A 22,608-nucleotide genomic window follows, 5' to 3' on the forward strand; every position below is an offset into this window, starting at 1 on the left:
AGTAATCATTATTATATAAAGTTTACACCATACATAAATTTGTTTTTTATAAAGTAAATTGATAAATTTTAATAAGAATAAAATAAAAATATAGTAAACTAAACATTCCTAAAAATAATAATAATTAAAAATTCACATATAAATTTGCAAGTTAATTAAAGGGCAAAGAAAGAAACTTATCATTAACTAATTTTCCTCCGTTCTGTCAAAATTGCCCAAAATCGACAGAGTAGAGAGGGCAATTCCTCTTAACCGTTTAACTTGTTTCTTTTTTCCTCCTCTCTTATCTCTAAACCAAATTAATATAGTGTAAATATGCAAGGTGTTCAAAAATTATCAAAAATCCTGGAAAATAATAAAGCAGTAATTGAGAAAATGAACAAGAATAAATGGTTAATCAAAGTGATTGTTTTTATATATATATAATCATTTCTAGTTTTGCAATTCAATAATATGTATTTGATTTGCTGCAATTAATAGCTCCTGCAAATTCATATATGTGGATCAATATGATTGCAAAACTACAATTATATTTAATTACATTGCATAAAATGTAAGACATGGAAGCTAATTTCTGCATATATCCTCAAATCTAAAAATACAAGAGTATAGCAATGTCAAAAGTAGTTTAAGTAGGAGGAAGGCACACATACATAGTAGTTTCTCCACAAGCAAAACGTCTACATAACCTTGCCATCACAAAACCCATCAAAGCCATGCCAATTAGCATCCCACCAGCCATACTCCCCAAAACCCACCCAACCCCCTTCTCTCCTTTCCTCTTGAGCGGTGCCTTCTCATCTTCTACTAGAGCTTTAACCACATGTTCCTGCATTTCAGGGGAAGCCTCAGCTTCATCATTGAGACACGACTCGGTGCATGAACACGTTGAAAACATCTCTACATAGTCATGCGTGGTTCCTTCCTTCTCCAGCGGAGCCTTCTCATCATCTTCTACCAAAGCTTCAACGTACCCATTTTCCTGCTTCACATGGTCATGCGTGATGGTGGTTCTGAACTCGTTCCAATTACCGAAAGCAGTTTCAAGGTCCGAGATTTTGGCAATGTGTTGAAAGTGGTGTGGTTTTGAGGGGCTGGAAGTGATTTCCGCTGATAAGAGAGTTTTCAGGAAGTCAAGGCTTTGTTGAATGTCTTGAGAGTAGAGTTCATGGTATGGGGTTTCAAGAACCTGATTAAGTTTTGATTCAAGTTCTTCCAGTTTCTTGTCCAAGATTGAGTTTGGCTTCGTCATTGTTTATGGAATAGGATGATTTTGCAAGCCAACTTTGCAGTTAATAATTTGGTGACTTCTCCTTGAGGAGGTTTTGGGATTTCGACAGAAACGGTTATAATCATTCTTGACGGTTGAGTACTTGAGACCCGTACCTGGTTTTTTAGGGCCTCCTCCAGGGTTAAGCCCTTCCTGCCAAGAAAACGTTCATGGTTAATGCTTATTAATTAATCAAAGCCCATGAAGTCCAACTTACTTACAGTCTATGGGTCCAAACCAATCCAAGTTTTTCTCATCATAAATCATTGTGTGCACTAAACAAAGCCTTCGTCTTTCATAATAAGAAGAGTTTTATTAATTTATACTATTTCTTACATGGTGATAGAAAAAATAATTAGATAATATTATTTTTATAAAAATATATTAATAATTTACTAAATTATCATTTATCTCATTTAATTATTTATTATATTTAATAGAAATAGAGGGTAAAATTAAAAAAAAAAATAATACTCCTTAATTTTTTAAATATGATAAATAATTTTAAACAAAAAAATACTTAAATGTAATAGATAAAAATAAATAAAGAGAGTAATTAAATTAACGAAAATAAAAGATTTTGTATTTTTTTTAATATTATTGAAACTTATTATCCTACTCTCTTTCTTTTTTCCTTTCACCAATAAACATAGAGATGTGCTGTTGAAGAAACCAAAAAATAAAATTCCATCTCTAAAGTTAAACCAGAACTAGCCTGAATCAAAAAATCATTTGAATTGAAACATCAAGGCATTGTCTGCTCAACTTGGGGGACACATCCCTAATTATTAATTAATTAAGGCATGTTTATTGTCGAGAGCAGATTAGTGCATGCTAATTTACCTCTCTGTGATCATGTCATTGAGATCCAATTTAATTTGTCACTATGCTTGCGTCCTTATTGAAATTTTTCTTGGGGATTTGAGCTTCTATAGTCAATCAACTCTTTAACTAAGTTATTCAAAATTTTAATGCATATCCTTGATTTTTGTTATAAGGAATTAAGGATTGATTGAATTTGTCTGGGAGACATACAAAATGCTAACACATTCCTTTGTCTTGGTCTCCTAATAAAGTTAACCCTAGCTACATTCCACCAGCTCACTATCCTTCAACATATATGTAGTATCTAGTTTACAGTGATAAATTGATAATTAAGGTTCAAGAACTACTGTTGTAATGCAGTATTTTGGAAAATGTTACATAACAGAACGAGTGTAGTCGTATAGCACATCATTTTACTTGTAATACTGTGTAAATTTGTTGATTTTTAGTGCATAATGTTGATTTGGTACCAACAAAAATATATAATGTAGTATGAAAAAAAAAAAAATTTGAGATAGACACTCAATCAAGGCCGATTCAAGTATCGAATTGGACTAGAGACGGCTCAGATTAAATTTGGAATCATTACAAATTAAGATTTAAGAGTTTGAATTGAAATCGAATCTAAATTAATTACAAGGGTTAGTTTAAGTCTCCTTCCCTAACATTAAATTAAATTTAGACTAGAACTGTTAGTTCTAATACTATTCAAATTAATTTTATTTTTTTTAAAAGTTGCAATTTTAGAGGGTGCCATGTAAACTAAATCATTTATAAATAAAAATAAAATGTCAAAAATCAAAATTAAAATTAAACCGTATCAAGATCAGAAAAAAAAATTAATTAAAATGTATAGCTAATTCTATTCCAATTCATTTTTTAGCTAGAACTATTCATACTAATTTAAAATTGACTCTAATCGAATTAACGATCACCCTTATTGAGATATATATATATATATATATATTGCTTTATAATGAAAATGACTTCGAAAATAACTAAAGTTGAGAGGCTATTTAATTACCAACTTCGTAATGTTTTAATTATAAAACAGGTACCATATATATATGTTAGAATAGGTAACAAGCATTGTTGTCAATATTCAAAACCAAAAGCGAAGCACATGATATTAGAGCTTATTTTATATCAGCTTATCTAGGCAAATTGAAAGCAACAATCCAACCACTGCTAATTTATAGTGTAGGGCTGGGACCAATTTTAACAATTATCACTTCACTTATTATATGCGAAAACCAAAAGGTAATCATTCCCCTACTGGCTACCTTCAATAGATCACGCAAACTTATCTACGTACTGTTGAAAATGAAAGTGAACTTCATCTTATTAGGAAACATGATTTGACTCTACATATCTATCTATAAAATGACGTTTAGGATGAGTTTGAAAAATGCCCATTTACAAAAATGTAGTTTTACATATTTAGAAAATTGTAAGTAATTTATATCCAATAATTCTAATCCCTTTATATATATATATATCTTAATTTGATTAAGAATAAAAAAAACTTGAGCTAAATATAAGATCGAGACTTAATTTTTAAGATAGAATTAAACTTAATTTATTTTTTTTTATAAGGATGACCAGTAATTAAGAAATATTCCTCCATTTTATTATACATAAGAGAAAATTAGGGTTGAGCATTACATTATGTATAGCTAGGCGGCTATATATCTAGACTTTTCTATTATGAATCGGCGGTGTCCGATGTGGTGGGTCATAATCTATCACCTCTGCAACTTCATGTACTTTGCGGTTGAAAAGATTGGAGCCAAATCTTACTAACGAAAGTCCTTTTCTTCTTGTTGATCCCTACGTACACAAGCAACACCATAATTTCCATGCATGTTTTATATTAATATCAACAACTCTATCCATCCAACTTTCATTTCTAATAATATAAATCAATTATTGCCAATTGTCGGTCAATATATATATATATATATCATTTTCTTCTTATAGTCCGTACCATTAGTTACTTCATCCATTCCTCGAATTATTTCAATTCTTATGAAAAATGATCCCATAATTAACTTTTTCCCTCTTCACTTCACTGGGACTAAATTTTGAATCTACATGCCATATATGCAACCAAATTTATTCAATAAAATTATTGCTATCTATACAAACATCGTATGCCCACTGATGCTTAGATGTGCACTTGTATTGATTCATATGCATCATGCATGCTAACTGTACATTATCTCGCTCTCATTTCTTCGACTTAATATTTATAAAAAATAGATCATATACGTGCATATGGTATTTTCTTCACCTTTAAGTTTTAATATAGTTTTTTTGCATTCGAGTTATTTTTATTTATATTCGGTGCAAATTTTTATAGAATATATAATTGATATATTATGTAAAATTATGGTGATTTCTATACAAAATCAATGTGTAAATTAATTCATTCCTGTATATCAAGTAAAGGTCCAAACTGATGATCACATGAAAATCATTGAACATATATTATTAATAATTACCTCTACACTTGTTGCCTTTAGTGGTACCACGAGGGAAGAAGGAGACTTAAATATCTCATCATCTCCTGCATGTTCCATTCCTAATGCTAATATTAGTGATGAATATTTAAGAACAAAAGCAGTGGCACATTGTAAAAGGTATAAATTAATCTAGCTATGGTGTACAAAATTGGCAAGGGAAGAAGGAATTATATATATATGTTGGAGATAGGGTAGAAGCAGCAAGATTAATATATATACAGTTCTTAAGGTTCTTAGCTAATCTCTTAATGCCACAAATTAAAGCTCATATCAAGTAAAGTATGCGCATAAATCGCAAGAGAAAATCGCAGGTAGTAAAATGAAGGACATATAGAGAGAGGAAAACTTCAGTTGTGAGATGGAGTGCGCATTCTTGGCATAGAATAATCAGAGTGAAACCCAGGTTTTTTGTCTGATCTGTTCTTGCTGGGCACTCTCCAAGAAACCGAAACAGGAGGCTTGGTGGGAACTTGACCTGAACTTTCTCCGACAACCTTTGAGTCGATTTTTGGTTCTTGATGGTTAGTCATCATAGCACCATCAATGTTATCAACGATGCCCTCTCTAATTGTCCCTTGAACTGGTGGGTCGACATCGATCTTGATCTTTTGCTTAACCCTTCCTCCAACCTGCACCGGACACAACAGATTAAAGCAATAATACTTGAAATCAGGAAGCATATTTACGAACATATACAGTAGGGCATATGAACCAACATTGACTGAACCAATATGCCGAGCGATACATGCATGCATGGAAAGACACAAGAAGACGATGAAAAATGAGGGAATGAATGACATGATTAGCCAACGAGAGGACTCTTAAGGATCACAAAGTTGAAAAGATAAAAGAAGAAGTTGGGAGTATATGTCTCTGTGTTGTCGTGTAGAGGACTATTTGTACTTGAAGGGTTTGTAAGAGACAAGAGAACATGCAAATACATCGAGTGATGAACATTCTAATTGAAAGGTATATATATGGTGGCTTCAATTCTCTTGTTTCCTTTAGCTAGTCACTTCTTTGCAAGCTGTGAACCCCAAAAACAGGATTACACTAAAAAAGCTAAGAGATTAAGTACAGAAAAATAATATTTAATTGAAAACCGTGGCCAATTCTGCCTCTGATCGAGGATTGCTAGTGAGTTTAGAACTGTTCTTTCTACCTGTGATTAAGGATTAGAAGGTTGTCTTCATAGGGACAAATCACTATAGGAGCCACACATGCAATTTTTTTTTTTTCTGAGGGAATTAAATTAACGAACTTGGCAGCACTTTGGAACATCTTTCCCTGGATATGTAGAGTGAGAATTGATGGGTATATTAGAAAAAAAAAAAGGTATGAAATTGTAGAAAGAAAAATTAATAAGAGGGGTGAAAATGTATACAAAGAAGAGAATTGTCCACGTCATTACCGTTTTGATTATATAAAATGTTATTGTAAATCAAAAGAATTTTATTATATAAAATTTTAAAATTTAAAGAATTTCATATTAATTTTTAAATTTAAAGACGTTTTTATTATAATATCTAAAAATAAAATGAAATTTATTCCTAATTTTTAGGGTAGGATTACAAAGCCATGAGAGGCAGCCCTTTCGTTTATAGTCAAGAATAGTGCCAATTTTTGTCTTCCGATTTCATGCATGTGGTGCTCCGTGTTTGTTGGTCTTCCCCATGAAGCTAAAAAATAAATAAATAAAAAGTGTCGTTCTGGTTTTATTTTTTTTTATTTTTATGTAAGAACTTTCAATCTTGGCAAATTTAATAAGTTTGGAATGTTATTACTATATTATTTTATTTTTGACAAATTATATGCATTAAAAATGTGCACTAATTACTCACAAAATGACAATTGAAGTTTCAATAGGGCAGTATATATAATAATAATTTATTTATATTTTAAAAAATTTTAAATAATAGTAAATAATAAATGTGATTCAAATTTATACCTATAACAATTTTTTTTTTAACTTAAATATAAGTTTATTTTAACATTAAATATAACTCAAAATATGACTTTTTACTTATTAACATAATTAGGATTATATGATTGTATATATTGTAAGATAATATCATTCTGAGATTTTTCTAAATATTAAAGTGAAAATTTCTAATGCTAGATTAAGGGTCTCTCCCTAGATTCTTCTTTAATTGCAGCTACTGCGCGTTGTGATAAATAAGAAAAATATTCCAACTTGGATCAATAGATGAGTTTGCTCTCTCCCGCAAACTCAAGGATGCTGTGCTTTTATTATTTTTCCCATTTATTTAATTTTAATAAGGTTTTAGTTAGAATGAAGATATCTCATATAATTACTTAATTGTAAATCCTTGAGCAAAAAGTAAAAATGAATTTGGTGTTGGGTTTGGAGCTCTGAATCTGAGGACGCAGACCTCAACAGCTATCTGGGAATGCCGGTCGTCGGCGGGCGAATACGCGCACGGCACGGCAAAAGATCTTCGGGCTGCGGACTGTCACAGGCAACTCAGCATGTGCTTTCCGTTTACCCAACATCTCGATCTCCGCAGCGCCGTTGTTTGCGCTCAATTACCCCTTCATTATTCGTCTCCTTTAAAATCACTAATCAAACTGAAAAAGGCAACAGATAATACCTACAATTAAAGCTTAAATTCACCTCTAAATAACTTTTTTACGATTAATTTGGGTTAATACATAAGAACGATTATTTCATTTTATTTTATTTTAATAAGTATTTTAAATAAATAAAAAAAAGTAAAACCTTTCCAAAAAATTAAAATTTTCTTAAATACACAATCTCTCTTAAAAATTTCCTTCGAACGATAAACCAGCCTAAATGCACTTGTTCGAAATAGAATTGTTCATTAATATGATCAAAGCTCCACTTTCGTGTTTCATTTCTCTCGTCTGATTAACAAGCTTCTCAATCACTCAGTCACTCTCAGGTTGAATTATTTTACATTCTTTAATTGTAGGACGAATTCAAAAGTCCTTCAATCTAACATTAATTTCCACCGACATTCAAACTGAAATTCTTTAATTTGCTGGGTTGGGCGTTTGAATCATAACACTTTAAACAATAGGCTCAAAAGTCAAAAAGCGCCAAGAAACATTTTCAAGTTAAAATAAGCATTGTTGAGGTCCTCCACAAATAGCTTCATTAGTTCCCTCAGAATCTAACAAGAGCTACTTGTGCATCTTAGCATTACAAACAATTCATTCATTATTGTACACTATATATTCAGAAATAGAAAGCAAAGCTTCGTCCCTGTCATGCTTGGACAATGAAGCAAACACAGTGGTTAGCTCAAAATCACAATGCAAGGCCGAGCTGTCTATCTATGTGTACGGCCCAACTTTATTTTTTCCATGGAAAACCAAACTCAAAACGGTAATAATGTGCCTTTTCCCTTCTTTTATAAAATAAAACCGACTTGATATATACACAGAATGAAGCTTGTAGATATTTGAAAAAAGGCAAAAATGAGATGACGAGAAAAGTGTTGGGGGTGTAATTGAACAAGCTCAATTAGTGCACAGCTCCAAGCCTTCCGATATTTGGTGTGCACAAGACAGGTTTGATTACTTGGAGACATTAAACCATGTCATAATATTACTCATTTCACATCTGGAGAAGATTGTTCACAGTAACAGTGACAGAATTTGTTCGCTGCAAGTCCTGCAAAGTTTAATGCATTGGATTCTTAATTCACAAACTAGGGGACTCTAGTTACTGAAAGAAAAAGAACAAGTTCCTAGATCATCACCCTTTTAAGCTAAACAAGTTGGTCCAATAATAATAAATTTCAGCACAATAACCATTGTTCTAATCTCTAAATGAAAATTGTTGATTTCATTAAATTCATATTGTGCTTTGGACACACAATTCCAAAATCTAGCGCTTAGACAAAAATGGGTCGAAACTATGATAATAATGGTTAGGAACCAAATAGGCCTTCCGCCTCCACACCGTCAGATTATAAAAAAAGACAGTATTGTAATTTTTTGCAGTATTACTCAGCAAGTCAGCAATCAGTCACACAAAAGCAAAGCCTAAATTTCAAAAAAAAAAAAAAAAAGCACAAAAACACAAACACAACTCTCACTTGGCACTTACACACATGCATATATATTTATAGAGCACAAGAGATATACTAATCAAAGATGGGAACATTTAGGAACCTATATGTTACAAGGAAATTCAAGCCATACCTGAAGAATCAACTCATCTGGAATGTGAGGCAAAACCTCCCGTACTGTCTCAGCCATGGCAAGCATGTTTACCATGTTGTCACTTGCAGAGCGTGAGGCAGTCCTCATGTGTAAACCACCAGAACCTCCAGCTGATCTTCCAAAACTAGGAGTGACAGTAGATCCAGATGCAACAGCTTGAGAGTGATTCATGGGCCACAGGCTCCAAGCAGCATCTTCAAGGGCAGTCTGAGCGTAGGTTTCTCCTACAGATGCAAGATGTCTCATCATCATTCCTACTGATCTCATGGCAGTAGATGGACCAGCTCCGTCTACACTCTGGCCAGGCCAGGTGTGCAGCCAACTTGAATCCGAACCTGCGCTTCTATAGACCACCCACCAAAAACAAAGACCTATTACAATATTACGACCATACCAGTGGGCAAAGAGAGAGATTGAGAGAGGTATTTGGTCTTTGAACCACATTTTATGCAATGAGAACTTGCCATTCACTTAATATCAAAAGATTTGATGAAAGATTAAATGATTTGTTTAGTTGTTTTAAACCAGATAACATTCCAGGCATCTGAAGGGCATCATATCTTTATTTTGGTCTGCATCCTAAGCAGATAGACATTGTACATGTAAGGAATTTACATAACAAGAAGAGGCTTAAGGAACGCTTGGTTAAAATCAAGTCAAACATAACAATATCCAATGGATAACAGCAGTCAGACAGCTAAGGCATAGGTATAATATTTATCCCAAATATACCAGTTTTCAACTCTTCTGGCAAAGGAGTACACCCAAGATATAGTTCTATTCAGTTTTGTTGCAATTGTTGTTGCGAAAAGAACACTCTTCAAAATTTTTTTATTAAAAGCAACTAAAAGCTACCTTTGAAAAGCATTTTGGATGTTTTGGCCATAAGATTTACAAAATAATATCAAAAATAGTTTCCAACTGCTTTTTTATTGAAAAAAAAAATAAAAAGAAAGAAAAATCTAAAATGGTACTTTTTCCAAAACCCAAAGTAGCCTTTTCCAAATGTAATTTAACCCTTAAAAAGAAATTATTGGTAGGTAACGTGAACATTGGCCAACAGCAGAAAAAAGAGACTATTCTGATATCAAGTAAGAATTTGAACCTCCAGGGGCGGCCTTCTATAGAGTTATGAGTCTGATTTGGTAAAACTCCAGCAGATAGAGTAGATGTGGTTTGTTGATCAAGCTCTTCACTTATTTGACGAGCAAGCTGCTCGTCAGATAAAATGTCTCCACCATGACGATTTGCTTCATTGTCAGGTCTGCCTACAAAAAGCGGCTTTCGACAAGTGGGACATGAATACATTTCATTTAAACCCTGATCCAACCTGGCATTATTCAGCGATATTCATCATTGTATTCTGTCACATGCAATGCAAGCCCAAGAATATTTTTCGGAAAAAAAATTTTACATCATACCAGGATCTCAAGCATGCAAGATGAAAAATGTGACTGCAATGTAGCTTCTTTGCCTTAGCCATAGGTTCCTGTTATTTGCCCAATGCATTATATTTCATAGATCCAATGAAAAACTGAAGGGAAAGGAAGGAAAAACCTAAGTGTACCCTGCAGATAGCACATTCATCATCATATGCTCGTAGCTCTTCATATGTTGCATCTGGAAGTGCTGCATGAAGAGCACCTAAAGCTATTCTTAGTTTGGCATATCCTTTTACACGCTTTATGATAGCACTAAGCAAGGCCTGCACAAAATTACAGGCTCCGTGAATAGAAAGGACATGAAACTGTAGTGAGTAAATGATAACCAGGCACGGGATGCTAAAGGGTCCCTTTAACCAGCAGAATAAGATGATTACACGTGTATTTAAAAAAAGGACTGCATCCACTAGATGAAATGCCACACCATGAAGCCACCAAATATGCATGTAATGACCAAGTGCCATCAACAAAGTTGCCATGTCAAGGGAAAACCCTAAATTCCGGATAAGAATGTTTTTCCACTCAGACAAAGAACCTGCAGTAGCACTCCTTAATCAGAAGACGCTAGCACATCAATTCCACTAAAAGCATGGCAAATATTATTAAAAGAAAGAAGAAGAAGAAAAAAGCACTACCAATCAAATCAACCAACATTGTCAAAATCATCCTAGGCACCATTTGGAGCAAGGGTGTGCTTGCCACAACACAGTGCTTTCACAATGCAGCTTTGAATTGCAGGATTGATTCGCACAATCGCAGATAGGTCATAGGTGCCAGTAGACCCAAGTGCAGGTTTACTTGCATTACCAAATAGGTTGCTTTCGCAACTGTGGCTGTAGGTGTGTGGGGCCAAAAGTCCATCTGGCCACACAAACTGCAGTACTAAATGAGGTTCCAAAGCACAATAGAACATGCTTTTAGCTGACCTGCTAGGTGAAAGCTAAAAAGGCTTTGTCGTCTTTTATTAGGATGTGAACATAAAATGCATTTAACTCTTGATCAACATTTGTTACAAATTAATTGTTGACTACTTGGACATTCTTATTGCATCCACTATGTTACACATGTTTTCCAATTATCTTAATGGATAAGGTCTCAAAAACCTTGAAGACCAAGCAATGAGATCACTTCTAAAGTACATAAACTGCAGAGTAGAAGGCCCTCCCTCCCTCTATATTCTAGCTTCCTATTGCAGATTCTTAATGTTTCTCTTGCAAATAACTGTGCATCGCCTCTTTAAAATACACGCTTTATTTTCCTAGGAATACTCCTGCATTTTGTGCTTTAGACATACGCTCTACGAGATCTTAGCACTTCAGTGAACTTTCCACTTTTCACATAACTGCCACAAGCTACCCCCATACAGCTCAGGATAATCACTTGCACACACCATAGCAAAAATTTCAGAAAATACCTGCTGCTATTGCATCAAAAAATTTGAACCTTTGGCAATTTGTACTATTCCCAGCAGAATGATGGAGCCAAATGTCAAGCAACTGAAACCCATGTACCAACATTGCCTACAGTGAAAATTGGCTGGGTCAATATCACTTGTACTAATTCATAAAATACAAAATCAATAAATAGATTCATTCATCATCAAGGACGAGAACAATTGCTTCAAATACATTACCTGCATAGTCTCAAATGCAATACTGAACGGCTCAAAAAACAATAATAGAAACATGGATGAACCCAGTGTTCTGTATATCACCAAACACAGCCTTATCCTGTAACCACCAAAACATGCATAAAGAAATATTTTTAATGCTATTGCTATCTGAATTCATGCAGAATTTAAAAATTTGAATATCAGTTAAAACAGGAAAATAAAAACAAGATTTAAAGGAGAAAAATAAGTTAAACAATCTCCATCCTGTCTGCAAAATGCAAGTCTTTCGTGATTGTGAAGCAGCATTCCCTTTTGGACCTGTAGAATTAAAAAGTTATGTAGCTGGTAGGAGATCAACTCCTGTTTAGGCTCCTCAGAATTTAAGACTGATGTTTAAAACAAACAAACCAGTTCTAAACTTGCTATTCTCATTGTCTGTCTCCATTCTCAGCCCCATCACAGCTACCACAATTGCTTATATTGAATCCGTACACATCACCACTAATCTAGAAAGATACAATTTCCATAGACACAAGAACAAAGAACTTGCTTTTTTCTTATTAAAAACAATTTTCTGTAGTGCTCCCGCTTTCTAGTTTCTAACACCTGCTGAATAAGAATTTAGTTTCTACTAAAGAAATACACATTAACTCTCTAGTTTATACCAAAGCCAAATATTATTTTTCTCTGGAAGAAATACTAACACCCTTCATACATTTCACACAATTAGGTTTAGTGTTTCTCATTCAGTTTGACTGTTAATATTACAGAAACAATGCAATCGCAATGCCAGTTCCTAAATCACATTTATCAATAAAAGATAGAGATTCCAGAGACTACCAGAAGAAGTCAACAAAGAGGACCAATAACAGTGCTGAATACACACGAAAATAAGTCCATGGCAATGCAGAAGGAGATGCATTCAGACGTTCAAGTCGATCTCTAGCCAAAACTTGAAACATCTGTACAGATATAACATCAGACATTTAAGTATGCCTTGTAGCAATTCATTATGTCTACTACCAAAACAACATAACTATCATAAAATATCACATCACATACCTTTAAAGAACAGAGAACAGTCAACCAGATCGACCACAATCCTGCTTGAAATATTGTTCCAGGAATAACCAATGGCAGAAATGTCCCCTGTTAAACATTCATCACCAAAAATATAGAATTGCTTAACCACAAACATCACCAAGAAAACAGGGTATAGTGTTTTGACTGATATGTAGCGTATTCAAATGTAAAAAAATTTAAACTTCAAAAACAAATCTGACAACAACCTATATTATTACCCGATACCCACCAAACTGTCCAAAACAATGAGGGGGAAAAAGTGGGACATGATTTACATTTGAATATCTACATAATTTTTGCTTCGAAAAGTGGGGGAAAAAGTGAGCTTATCATATTTTTTGCTTCAACAAATCATTATTTTTGACCCAACAACAAGAATATCTAAGAACAAAATGCAATAAACTAAAATAAATTAGCACATCAATAGCATTACAAATGAAAATCAAAAATATGTTCCACCAGTTGCTTGGTAAGAAATTTTACCTTGTAAATAACATAATTAATAAGACGTTCCACAAGTTTTCGAGTTTCAGAAGGGTATAATTCCACAAAGAAAATAGTCTGCATATTGAATACAAAAACTATAACTAAAGTGATAAAATACATAAAAAAGCAAATGCATCATTATGACAATATCAAAGTGGGAAAAAAAAAAAATTCCACATTCTAAATACAAACATGAAATTTGAAGAAGCTCCTTTGTCAAGTAGCAAGGTGCAACTATTAGGGCCTCTTTCAATAGCTAAGGCTCAAGTGCAAAATCCTTTATTTATAGATTTACAATTTATATTTACTTAAAACCAGCAGCCTCTAAGACATGTATGGTTTGCTTTGAAAATAGAGTGGGAAAGGAAATGGACATCTTAAACCAATGTCTGCAGCAACATAAAAAATTCTTTCACAGCAGCAAACTAAAGTGAAAGCAAACTAAAGTGTGTATTTTGATTTTAGGACTTGTACGGGTAAAATATAAATATCTGTTTAGGATCAGAACATCAGAATTATGGGTGATTACAGTCAAACATGAACAATTTTGAAAATTTCTCTTTGTTAGAATTGAACACAAAGAATATCAGGATCTTAAGGGAAGATATATTTAAATGGGAAAATATAAGATCTTGTTTTCACTGACATTGCTTACGTCTGAACTGATGAGAACAACACTTCTAAATCAACTCAATTTGTTAATCACTAGCAAGACATGATTGTGAATATCTAATACGTGAAATCCAGCAGTCCTTTGGTAAAACATCAAACTGACCTTAAGACAAAGATTGATTAGAATGAATGCATTAAATACAAAATTTGCCAGCAGCGCAACAGTGGCATAAGAACCCAGCAGCAACTCAAGAGCACGGTTCGCATTCTCATGGCTAATAAAATTATCGCTAATTAAACCATCTGCTTTTAGTTTGTCTACCGACAACTCTGTCCAACATTGTAGACCCACGAAGCTCAGGGCTGTGAACGCTGCTGAAATTGCTAAATAGCCCACACCCATTAGTAATAAGAAAGCCTCTTCAGCACCCAAATCCCAGATTCTCAATAAAAACTACATTAGCATGGTTCTACCGGGCATTGATCAATAATTTGCATTGACATGCCGAGAAGCAGATATGTCAAGTGAGCTGAAACTGTCCAAAACCAACGTATTTTAAATAAATAATTGTAGCAAAATATAATATACATATATAAGGAGTGATTTGTCATATCATGATCAGAAACAACAACCGACTACAGAGAAAAAAGCAGAAGATAATTTTATATGTGATTACAAATAAAATTTCAAAGAAAACAATAAGCGATTAACAATTTACTGCGTTTTCTTACCAGTCTCAATTGAGGTCAGCTGCCATGAACCAAATTAATATAAATCCAATAAAATTTCAGAATCCATAGAAATATAGAGAGCCATTTGAAAAAAAAAAACTAACAATTAAGTGCAAAAGGTCAATTCCAATTCATTTTATAGCTCAATCAACAAAGAAACACAAATACAACTTAAAATACCTTTATAAAAATGGAAAACATGAGAAATAAACCCTAAGTTTTGAATCCAAAACGAAAGAACCAACTAGGAGAATGATTAGGTGACAGGAGGAATACAAAAGAATTCCCAATCGGCAAATAGATTATAACAACAATCAAAATATCGTGATTGGAAGAAATTTAAGAACCTGAATTGATCTGAGAAGGAAGTCAAAAACGTACTAACATGGCGTCGGTGGCAGTCGCATTCTGCGTCGAACCAAAAATTTTTCTTTTTTTCCTAGAGAGAGAAACTAAAAATACCAAAATTTTAGAGGGTGGAAGAGATATATAGGGGTGCTCTGTTTTTGCGGGAAAGCGAAAGCCATATTCTAAAATAAATATACTGTCATTGTATACATGTAACGTAATTACAATAAAATAAAATATCCAACCTTTTTTTTTTTAAGTATATCCACTTTTTTTTTAATAAAAAAGTTTTTTAATTATGCCACCCTCATTCCATTTATTTCATTTGCTATTGACTTAGAGTCTGTTTGGTTTAACAGTCGAATACAACTGATAGCTATTAGCTGATAGTTATTACTGTTAATTGATAGCTGATAACTCATAGTTGTTTTATGTTAATGTTTGATAAAATTATATTTAACTGTTGTTGTTGATATGTGAAATGACTAATAAGAGTATATATTATATAATTTATTTTATTATTTAAATAAATATAAAATTATAAATTTATTACATTTTATTATTTATTTTATTATTAAATTAAATATATAATTATTAAATTAATATATTATATTATTTAAATAAATATATAATTATTAATATTTTATATTATATCATTTATTTTATTATTGAAATAAGAAAATAATTTTTTTTAGATAATTAAATAATTTTAAAAATATAAATAAAATAATAAAATAATTATTATTGTTAATAGAAAAATTTATAATTAATTTTAAGTTTTTAGATATAAATAAATATTTTATATTTTATGTTATTAATAAAAAATATTTTATCAAAGTTGAAATAAGTTAATTAAAATGTCAAAATTACAAATAAAAAAATAAAAATACTAATAATATTAATTTTTAAGTTAAATAAAAAAGAAAATATGGTCAAAATAAAAAATAAAATCAAATCAGCTATCAGCTGATGAGAAACAAGCTGATACAAACTGCAGCTGATGGGTATTATATCAGTTACCCATCAACTATCAGCTCTTTTTTTTAACCTTGCCAAACACTATAATTTACTTGTTTAGGTATCTATCAGCTATCAGCTGCACCCAATAAATAAACTAAACACCCCCTTAGACTCTATTAGATAAGAGCTTTTGAATAGTATTTACTGATCAAAGCGCTGATTTTTTTTTATTTATATTAATATTTAAAAATTATTATTTTTATCAAATATTAATTTAAATAAATAATTAATTAATATATAATTACTAATAATTAGTAAAATAATGAATAATAATTAAAATAATTAACTTTTATTAGATCAGGGTTAATATTTTAAAACAAGTGTTTGTGCTTACTCAACTGTCTTGGACACATCAATTCTTAAATTATTAACTTAGCCCCCACTTTGTTTTTAATAAATAATACATTTAAAACAAATATCTCCTTGATAAAGTGTCCTCAATTATTTAAGATTATTGATTGATTTAGAGATAAGTGGAATTTTAGGACGGGAATATTTTTATAGATGAAATTAATTAATTTCACGTAAAGTGTTGATCATTAAATTGTTTATTTTTTGAAGAAATACAAAAAAATATAATAGTAATGTAATTATGCAAATTTCTTATTTAATTTATTGTATTAAAATAAAAAATAATTATTAAATATAAATGAGTGGCTAATCATTAAGATACATGTTATTCATTTAAATTTATTTATTGATTTGATGAAATGTACGTCAAAGCCTGTAATGAGATTCCACGTTCGCTGCGGTGGGAGCTGCTTCGCCAGTCGCGAGTCATGGGATGTTGTAATATTAAAGTATTTTGCTTTACAATAAAACGACGTCGCTTAATTAAGATGATGGCGTGATTCCCTTTTCACTGAACCGGACTGCCAAAGAGACGTTTGATCTTAAAGATGGGCTCAATCATGCCTAAACTCGTCTTTTAATTTTAGCAAGGGTTGGATTGCACTTGCTTGAGGTAATCTCAATTTTGACCCTTAAAATGCCAAATGAGATAAAAATTAATTTTTGGTTAAATTAGAATTCAACTTTTTTTTTCAACTTAATTTGATTAAATTTTAAATTATTTGATTACTACCTATAAAAGCTAAAACTTTATGAATAAAGAAAAATAAATTTGTAAAAGTTTAATTTATTTTTATTTATTATATTTAAATTTTACATAATAATTAAAAAAATAATTAAATAATTTTATTTCACTTAATTATTTTTATATAAATATTTATTATATTTAATAGAGATAAAAAAAAAAACATTATATTTAATATTTTTTTTGGCTTTTTTAGGGGAAAAAATTCAGATTTATGCAAAATTATAGATTTATCGGGTCGAAATCTGACGTGCATATCACGACATGACTCACCTCTTGTTGTCTTTATTAGGCTCGGCAAACCGCAATTGATTTCCTTGATTAAGCAGAAACGCAGAGACTGAAAATTGTAAAACTTTTACCTTGGGCTTTCGTTGACACTGCCATCAGCATCTGCCTTGGTATCTGATTTTCAGAAACATGTTTCACGAGTCATCCCGTGGTGCAAAGATTTCTTGCTCATATTCCAAGTTTGTACCAATATTATCTTAAGAAGATATTTCTTTTTCCCGTTTGATAGGGAATAAAGAGATTGTTGGGATAAATTACTCAATATACAAGGTCATATACTCTTTTTAAAATAGTGTTATTTTCTCATAATTATGTCAACTTATTTTTTAATTAATTTCAAGCCAAAATTATGATATTTGCAACAAAAATATTCGCAGTTTCATGGGAGAATGAATCCAAGTAATTTGCAACACACACTCAATGCCTTTGCTTGTTAGCCGGCCATGGGTATGGGATGCGGGGAATTCATGCTTTGGTCGGGTAGATCCCCCTGGAGAGCAGGGAATCCCTGTCACATTTCCCAATTCAACGGAAACGAAGAAGCCAACTCTGAATTAACAAAGAATCCTTCTTGATGCTCTAATAGTCAAATTTATATGAAACATACAAAAAATGTACATACAAAGATCGACATGATCAACCCCAACCTGACCCCCTCCCATTTTCTTTTCCAATCTTTCCTTTATGTGAAATAAGAATATAAAGCATGGAGAAGATTTTAAAACATCCTCTACCATCTTCAACTACCATCAGAGGAATCGTTCATTTTAATCATTAGAGCCCATAAACACTAAGAGAAATTCTACAAATCACACATCAATCTGAACTGCTGGTGTTGTTGATGCTGCAGATGTTTGAGACCTCGATTCGGCCATTTTCGCAACAAGTTCAGCGATAACAAGTCTAGTCAGAAGCAGACCAGCAATTAAAGCTGCCCCCATTAGCATTGTGAAAACTGCACTCCAGCTAAAAGCAGAAATATAACCTGTTAGTAAAGGTCCAATTGCAGCCCCAACTGAGCCTGTGCCATCTATAATTGCTGTAACTGTTGCCAATGCCCTTGAGTTCTCTTTCAAAGAACTGTGGGTTCCCAAGTCAGCTGAGACTGCTGTTGTTATAAGAGCATAAGGCCCATTCACAAACATGCCGGTGATCAACATAAGGGCAATATTTACAGCCAAAGAAATATGTCCATAACTTCGGTATAAGAAGAGAGCAGGGATTGCACAGTACATGAAACTTGCTGCTGTAATGGCTCTGGCATCTAGACGATCAGACATGTGCCCAGCTAAGATTCCTCCAATCACCCCTCCAACATCAAACAATGTTGACAAGTTCCCGGCTGCGCCACTTGATAAATACTTCCCATCGATAGCTGCAATATTGACAAATCATTGATTCAACATATGTAAGGAAGCCTAAGGACGTATTCTATGATCTATAAGTTGATAAATACAGGTTTTAATTTTTAACTCTAATAATTTTTATGAATGCATATGCTAAAAAGATATCATAAGAGCAATGCATGTTGCATCTGAAAGTTTTGTCTAGTTGAGTTGGATTGAGCACAGAATTTCATCAAAAGCAAACAGATGAACCTCAAACAAATTCAACCAAAGGTCAATTAAAAGGTGCAATTCTCTTGCATTGAAGAGATGACATAATCCACCACTCCGAATTCAATCCATATTATACCCGAGAGTTAAATTTTCAACTGCAGTAAAAATTTTATGGGCAGTTAAGCATGTTCAACACTCTGCAATGTCAAGCATACCACAAAATTAAAAAAAGCCAGCAAGCCCAAATTACCTGTATGGCTAATGTAGAAAGGAAGCCAGTAGAGAAACGTGTAAGCCACCAATTTGGTGAAGAAAAGGCAAAGGGCAAATGGAGCAACCCCTGGAATTTTCCATGCTTGAATGAACCCAACTGCTGTCTCCTTAACCTCAGAGTTTGATCCTAAAAGAGGCATTCTAACTTCCTCTCCAGTTTTCCTTGGAGAATGAAATTCATGTTCATCTCTGTCAATTCCAACAGATTCAGGACTATCAGGAAGAAATAGAAAAACCACCAAGCCTATAAAAGCAATAAGGAAACCAGGCACGACAAATGACCAGCCCCATCCATAGCTCAACATTGCAGCAGCAATCAAAGACCCTGAAATGTTCCCAACAGAGGTGTGAGCATTCCATATACCCATAATTAGTCCTCTCTTTCTTTTCCCAAACCAGTTTCCGACCACAGCAACCACTGAAGGCCATCCAGTTGACTGAAACAAACCAGCAACCATTTGCATTATTAAGAAGTAGTATAAGTTATGTACACTTGCCCAATATCCAACACCGAACAGCGAAGTAAATAAACCGGTTCCTATCATTCCTATTGTCAGAAAGATCCTTAAATTCATCCTATCACCTATGTGTCCAGCGAAATACATTCCAGTAGCATATATACAGAGAAAAGCCAGGTCCAGTTCACCGAGCAAGGCAGTGCCGTCTGATCCACTAAATGGAGCCCAACCATCTCCAAGTGCCCATGAAAATCTTCTTTCTTCTGGTTCACTTAAGTAAGTTATCCTCCAAGGAATAAACTTCAAACCCACCTCAGTCGATTGAGGATCAAGGGCACTTTTGACAATGCTTGTGGTTTTTCGAGCAGCATGGTAGCTAGCGTATGCTAAAAATGTTACAATCAAGACAATGGCTTGGTAGGTTCTATAGGAAAGTCTGCTTTTCTTCACGCATTCTAAGAATTGAATTCCATAGAGTTTATTTTGATTTTCGGGTACTAGTTCTGATAATGGACCCATGTATGAAACCTTAACTCTGAAAGGAATAAAAAGGAATTGGGAGCTTTACCTTCCTTTCTTACACCAAAATGCAACAATCTGCAAAGCACACAAGTGGGATATTTAAGATAAGGTGAAAAAAAAAAAAAAACCTCCAGATTCAGGACATTAATACAGCATAGATTGCTAAATTATACAAGTAATTCGCATCTTGCAAGCAAGTTTAGAACAATAACAGAAACCAAGCAAGAGAATTCAATTGACAGGATTATTTACTTATCACAGTAATAAACGACTGGTGATTGAAATAATACCTCAAATTTGAACAAATTGAGCAGGTGACAAGTTCAATTTTACAATTAACTAGCTATTCTAGACCCTCTCATATCTTAATGAACACTTGGTGTGAAACAGTCAAACGCGTGAAATAGGCGCAGAGACGTGAAGGCAATATAAACGGAGTGCAGAGTGGGCATATCATATAAGCCCAATCTTAAAATCAGATATTAAGGTAAGAGGTACTAAGTGTTAAAAAGCCGCAATACAGCAACAAGCATTCGCCAGATTCGGAAATCACCAAAAACAATGTCAGGTCAAACTGAATCAGTTAAAAGTAGTATTAAAGGAGAAAACAGAGAAAAATTCTCACAACAGACAAGATAAGTTTTCCCAAGGAAAAATCATCAAACTTTACTTTTTTAGGCACAAATCGAACTAACCACAAGTTTGCTAGATTCATGAATTCATAAAAGCACACAATCCATACAAACCAAACGCAAAGATCATTGACGATCAAACAGAAGCCACTTCACCAAGAAAAAAAAAAAAAACAGAAAAAGAAAATCGTTAAAAATCTCAAGCATTCACTGCAAAACAGGTTTTAAAAAAATTTTACATTAAAAAAAAAAAGAACTTTCAACAATCAGAGACAAACCAAAGAATTCTTAGTCACAATTTGACTTCATATGAAATACCCATTACTTTTGCCAATAAATGTTTTGATCCCAAAATAAAAACCAAATTAAAAACCAAAATGCCAATAGCAAAGATAAAGAGAAACAAAAATACTAAATGAACGTAATTGTCAACCATATCAGAATATAAGTTAACAGATATATAAACTGAAGTAACATTTTTACCTCTTGGTCTGGGTCAGATGAGCTCACTCTCAGTTGACGTTGTCACTTTCTCCCTCCTTTCACTCTTCCTAAAAAAAACTCTCATTTCTCTCTGGTTTTTCAGTAACAAGAACGCTGCAAGCAACGGGAGAAGTCTTAAGCTGAAAGTTAATTAATAAACTATTGATGTGAAATACCGGTTTTATCCTGGTCTACAAATTGGTGACAAAGAAACAAAATTCACCACCTCCGCCGCCGTGGCGTCACAACCTCAATGGGGGTATCCTCGTAATTCCATGCCGTCTCCATTTAAATCTTAATTATTGGAAAGCCCCCGCGGCAGGGGGAGGGAAAGCATATTCGCATATGGAAAAAGAATTGAATTGTTCAATAAAAACAAAAATCAAAGTTATTATAAGCCAATAGCGTGGCTCACTCTATAGTCAATTTGGCTATTAATTTAGTAGAGGTTGAAAGCATTTGGAATCGTGGAGGAAGTTTCTCATCCTGCTGTGTTTCTTTACTCTTCTGTTGCTTTTTAATATATTATAATTTCTTCTAAAAAAATTAAAAACATACTATAAAACAAATTAATTCATGTACATGATGATTTTAGAATTCACTTCAGAATTTATTTATTTACTATTATTATTACATTTTATTATTATTTATTAAAAATTTAATAAATTGAATAAAAATTAATGATTATATAAGAAGAAGAATAATATTTTTTTATTATAAAAATGATTAATTTTAAAATAAATAAATAAAAAAATTCAAATTCGAAACGATTTCATTTCACACAATTTAAAAAAAGTAAAGATCATTTGTACTACTCTAGCTGATATGTCAAATTGGTCGTCCATCATGCTCCGAGTTGGCCAGAATGGGTCCACCACGTCTGCATACATCGTTAATCGTACGAATACGAATTTATCCTAACTTGGGACCCCTTTAAAGAAACTCCTGACAAGAGTTTTAAAATCAGAGGCTAAACTTAGTTTAAGCTTAATTAACATGGTATCAGTCTATTAGTACTCTGTTAAGAAAAATAAAAATATTCGAAATTTCATGATAATAATTGTAATATTCCCATTCTCTGCTTATGGAAAACAAAAGGATAAGGAAAACTAAATATGAAACTTACA

General features: G+C 32.7%; 4 protein-coding genes across 7 annotated transcripts; all 4 read right to left on the bottom strand.

Moving 5' to 3' along the window:
- Positions 1-505: 505 nt before the first annotated feature.
- On the bottom strand, positions 506-1,345 carry LOC110658348 (uncharacterized). Its single transcript, XM_021815922.2, has one exon. The coding sequence runs from the start codon at positions 1,250-1,252 to the stop codon at positions 629-631; it is 624 nt and encodes a 207-aa protein (XP_021671614.2). The 5' UTR covers positions 1,253-1,345; the 3' UTR covers positions 506-628.
- Positions 1,346-3,709: 2,364 nt separating this feature from the next.
- LOC131175440 (uncharacterized) lies at positions 3,710-5,769 on the bottom strand. The gene is made up of 4 exons (XM_058139789.1): positions 5,337-5,769; positions 5,096-5,249; positions 4,600-4,664; positions 3,710-3,925 (listed from the first exon to the last, which is right to left on the bottom strand). Exons 1-4 carry the CDS (start codon positions 5,418-5,420, stop codon positions 3,788-3,790), a joined length of 441 nt encoding a protein of 146 aa, XP_057995772.1. The 5' UTR covers positions 5,421-5,769; the 3' UTR covers positions 3,710-3,787.
- A 1,922-nt stretch (positions 5,770-7,691) lies between these two features.
- LOC110658332 (E3 ubiquitin protein ligase RIN2) lies at positions 7,692-15,326 on the bottom strand. Of its 4 annotated transcripts, none has more exons than XM_021815890.2 (13): positions 15,181-15,326; positions 14,231-14,603; positions 13,453-13,530; positions 12,949-13,035; positions 12,727-12,848; positions 11,908-12,004; positions 11,689-11,794; positions 10,652-10,809; positions 10,400-10,537; positions 10,254-10,321; positions 9,938-10,162; positions 8,812-9,175; positions 7,692-8,278 (listed from the first exon to the last, which is right to left on the bottom strand). In XM_021815890.2, exons 2-13 carry the CDS (start codon positions 14,468-14,470, stop codon positions 8,222-8,224), a joined length of 1,740 nt encoding a protein of 579 aa, XP_021671582.2. In that variant the 5' UTR covers positions 14,471-14,603; positions 15,181-15,326; the 3' UTR covers positions 7,692-8,221. The 4 variants fall into 4 exon arrangements, with proteins under 4 accessions (XP_021671582.2, XP_021671584.2, XP_021671586.2 ...); XM_021815892.2 differs by having other exon boundaries at positions 15,185-15,322; XM_021815894.2 differs by having other exon boundaries at positions 15,147-15,312.
- A 2,778-nt stretch (positions 15,327-18,104) lies between these two features.
- On the bottom strand, positions 18,105-21,640 carry LOC110658331 (putative glycerol-3-phosphate transporter 1). The gene is made up of 3 exons (XM_021815889.2): positions 21,482-21,640; positions 19,364-20,441; positions 18,105-18,929 (listed from the first exon to the last, which is right to left on the bottom strand). Exons 2-3 carry the CDS (start codon positions 20,361-20,363, stop codon positions 18,364-18,366), a joined length of 1,566 nt encoding a protein of 521 aa, XP_021671581.2. The 5' UTR covers positions 20,364-20,441; positions 21,482-21,640; the 3' UTR covers positions 18,105-18,363.
- Between the last annotated feature and the right edge of the window lie 968 nt (positions 21,641-22,608).

The sequence above is a fragment of the Hevea brasiliensis genome, chromosome 17, assembly GCF_030052815.1.
Source record: "Hevea brasiliensis isolate MT/VB/25A 57/8 chromosome 17, ASM3005281v1, whole genome shotgun sequence".
Classification (NCBI taxonomy): Eukaryota; Viridiplantae; Streptophyta; class Magnoliopsida; order Malpighiales; family Euphorbiaceae; genus Hevea; species Hevea brasiliensis.

Bases quoted from the DNA above. Each gene is read 5' to 3' on its own strand.
- LOC110658348 (XM_021815922.2), bottom strand. From the start codon at position 1,252: ATGACGAAGCCAAACTCAATCTTGGACAAGAAACTGGAAGAACTTGAA.
- LOC131175440 (XM_058139789.1), bottom strand. From the start codon at position 5,420: ATGTCATTCATTCCCTCATTTTTCATCGTCTTCTTGTGTCTTTCCATG. The intron at 5,250-5,336 runs GTTGGTTCATAT...TGTCCGGTGCAG, and splicing joins GGCATATTGGTTCAGTCAAT to GTTGGAGGAAGGGTTAAGCA. The intron at 4,665-5,095 runs GTCAAGTTCCCA...TGGAACATGCAG, and splicing joins GGTTGTCGGAGAAAGTTCAG to GAGATGATGAGATATTTAAG.
- LOC110658332 (XM_021815890.2), bottom strand. From the start codon at position 14,470: ATGGGTGTGGGCTATTTAGCAATTTCAGCAGCGTTCACAGCCCTGAGC. The intron at 13,036-13,452 runs GTAAAATTTCTT...AATGTTTAACAG, and splicing joins TTAATTATGTTATTTACAAG to GGGACATTTCTGCCATTGGT. The intron at 10,163-10,253 runs GTATGATGTAAA...GAATAATGCCAG, and splicing joins CTTGCATGCTTGAGATCCTG to GTTGGATCAGGGTTTAAATG.
- LOC110658331 (XM_021815889.2), bottom strand. From the start codon at position 20,363: ATGGGTCCATTATCAGAACTAGTACCCGAAAATCAAAATAAACTCTAT. The intron at 18,930-19,363 runs GTAATTTGGGCT...TCAATATTGCAG, and splicing joins TTTCTACATTAGCCATACAG to CTATCGATGGGAAGTATTTA.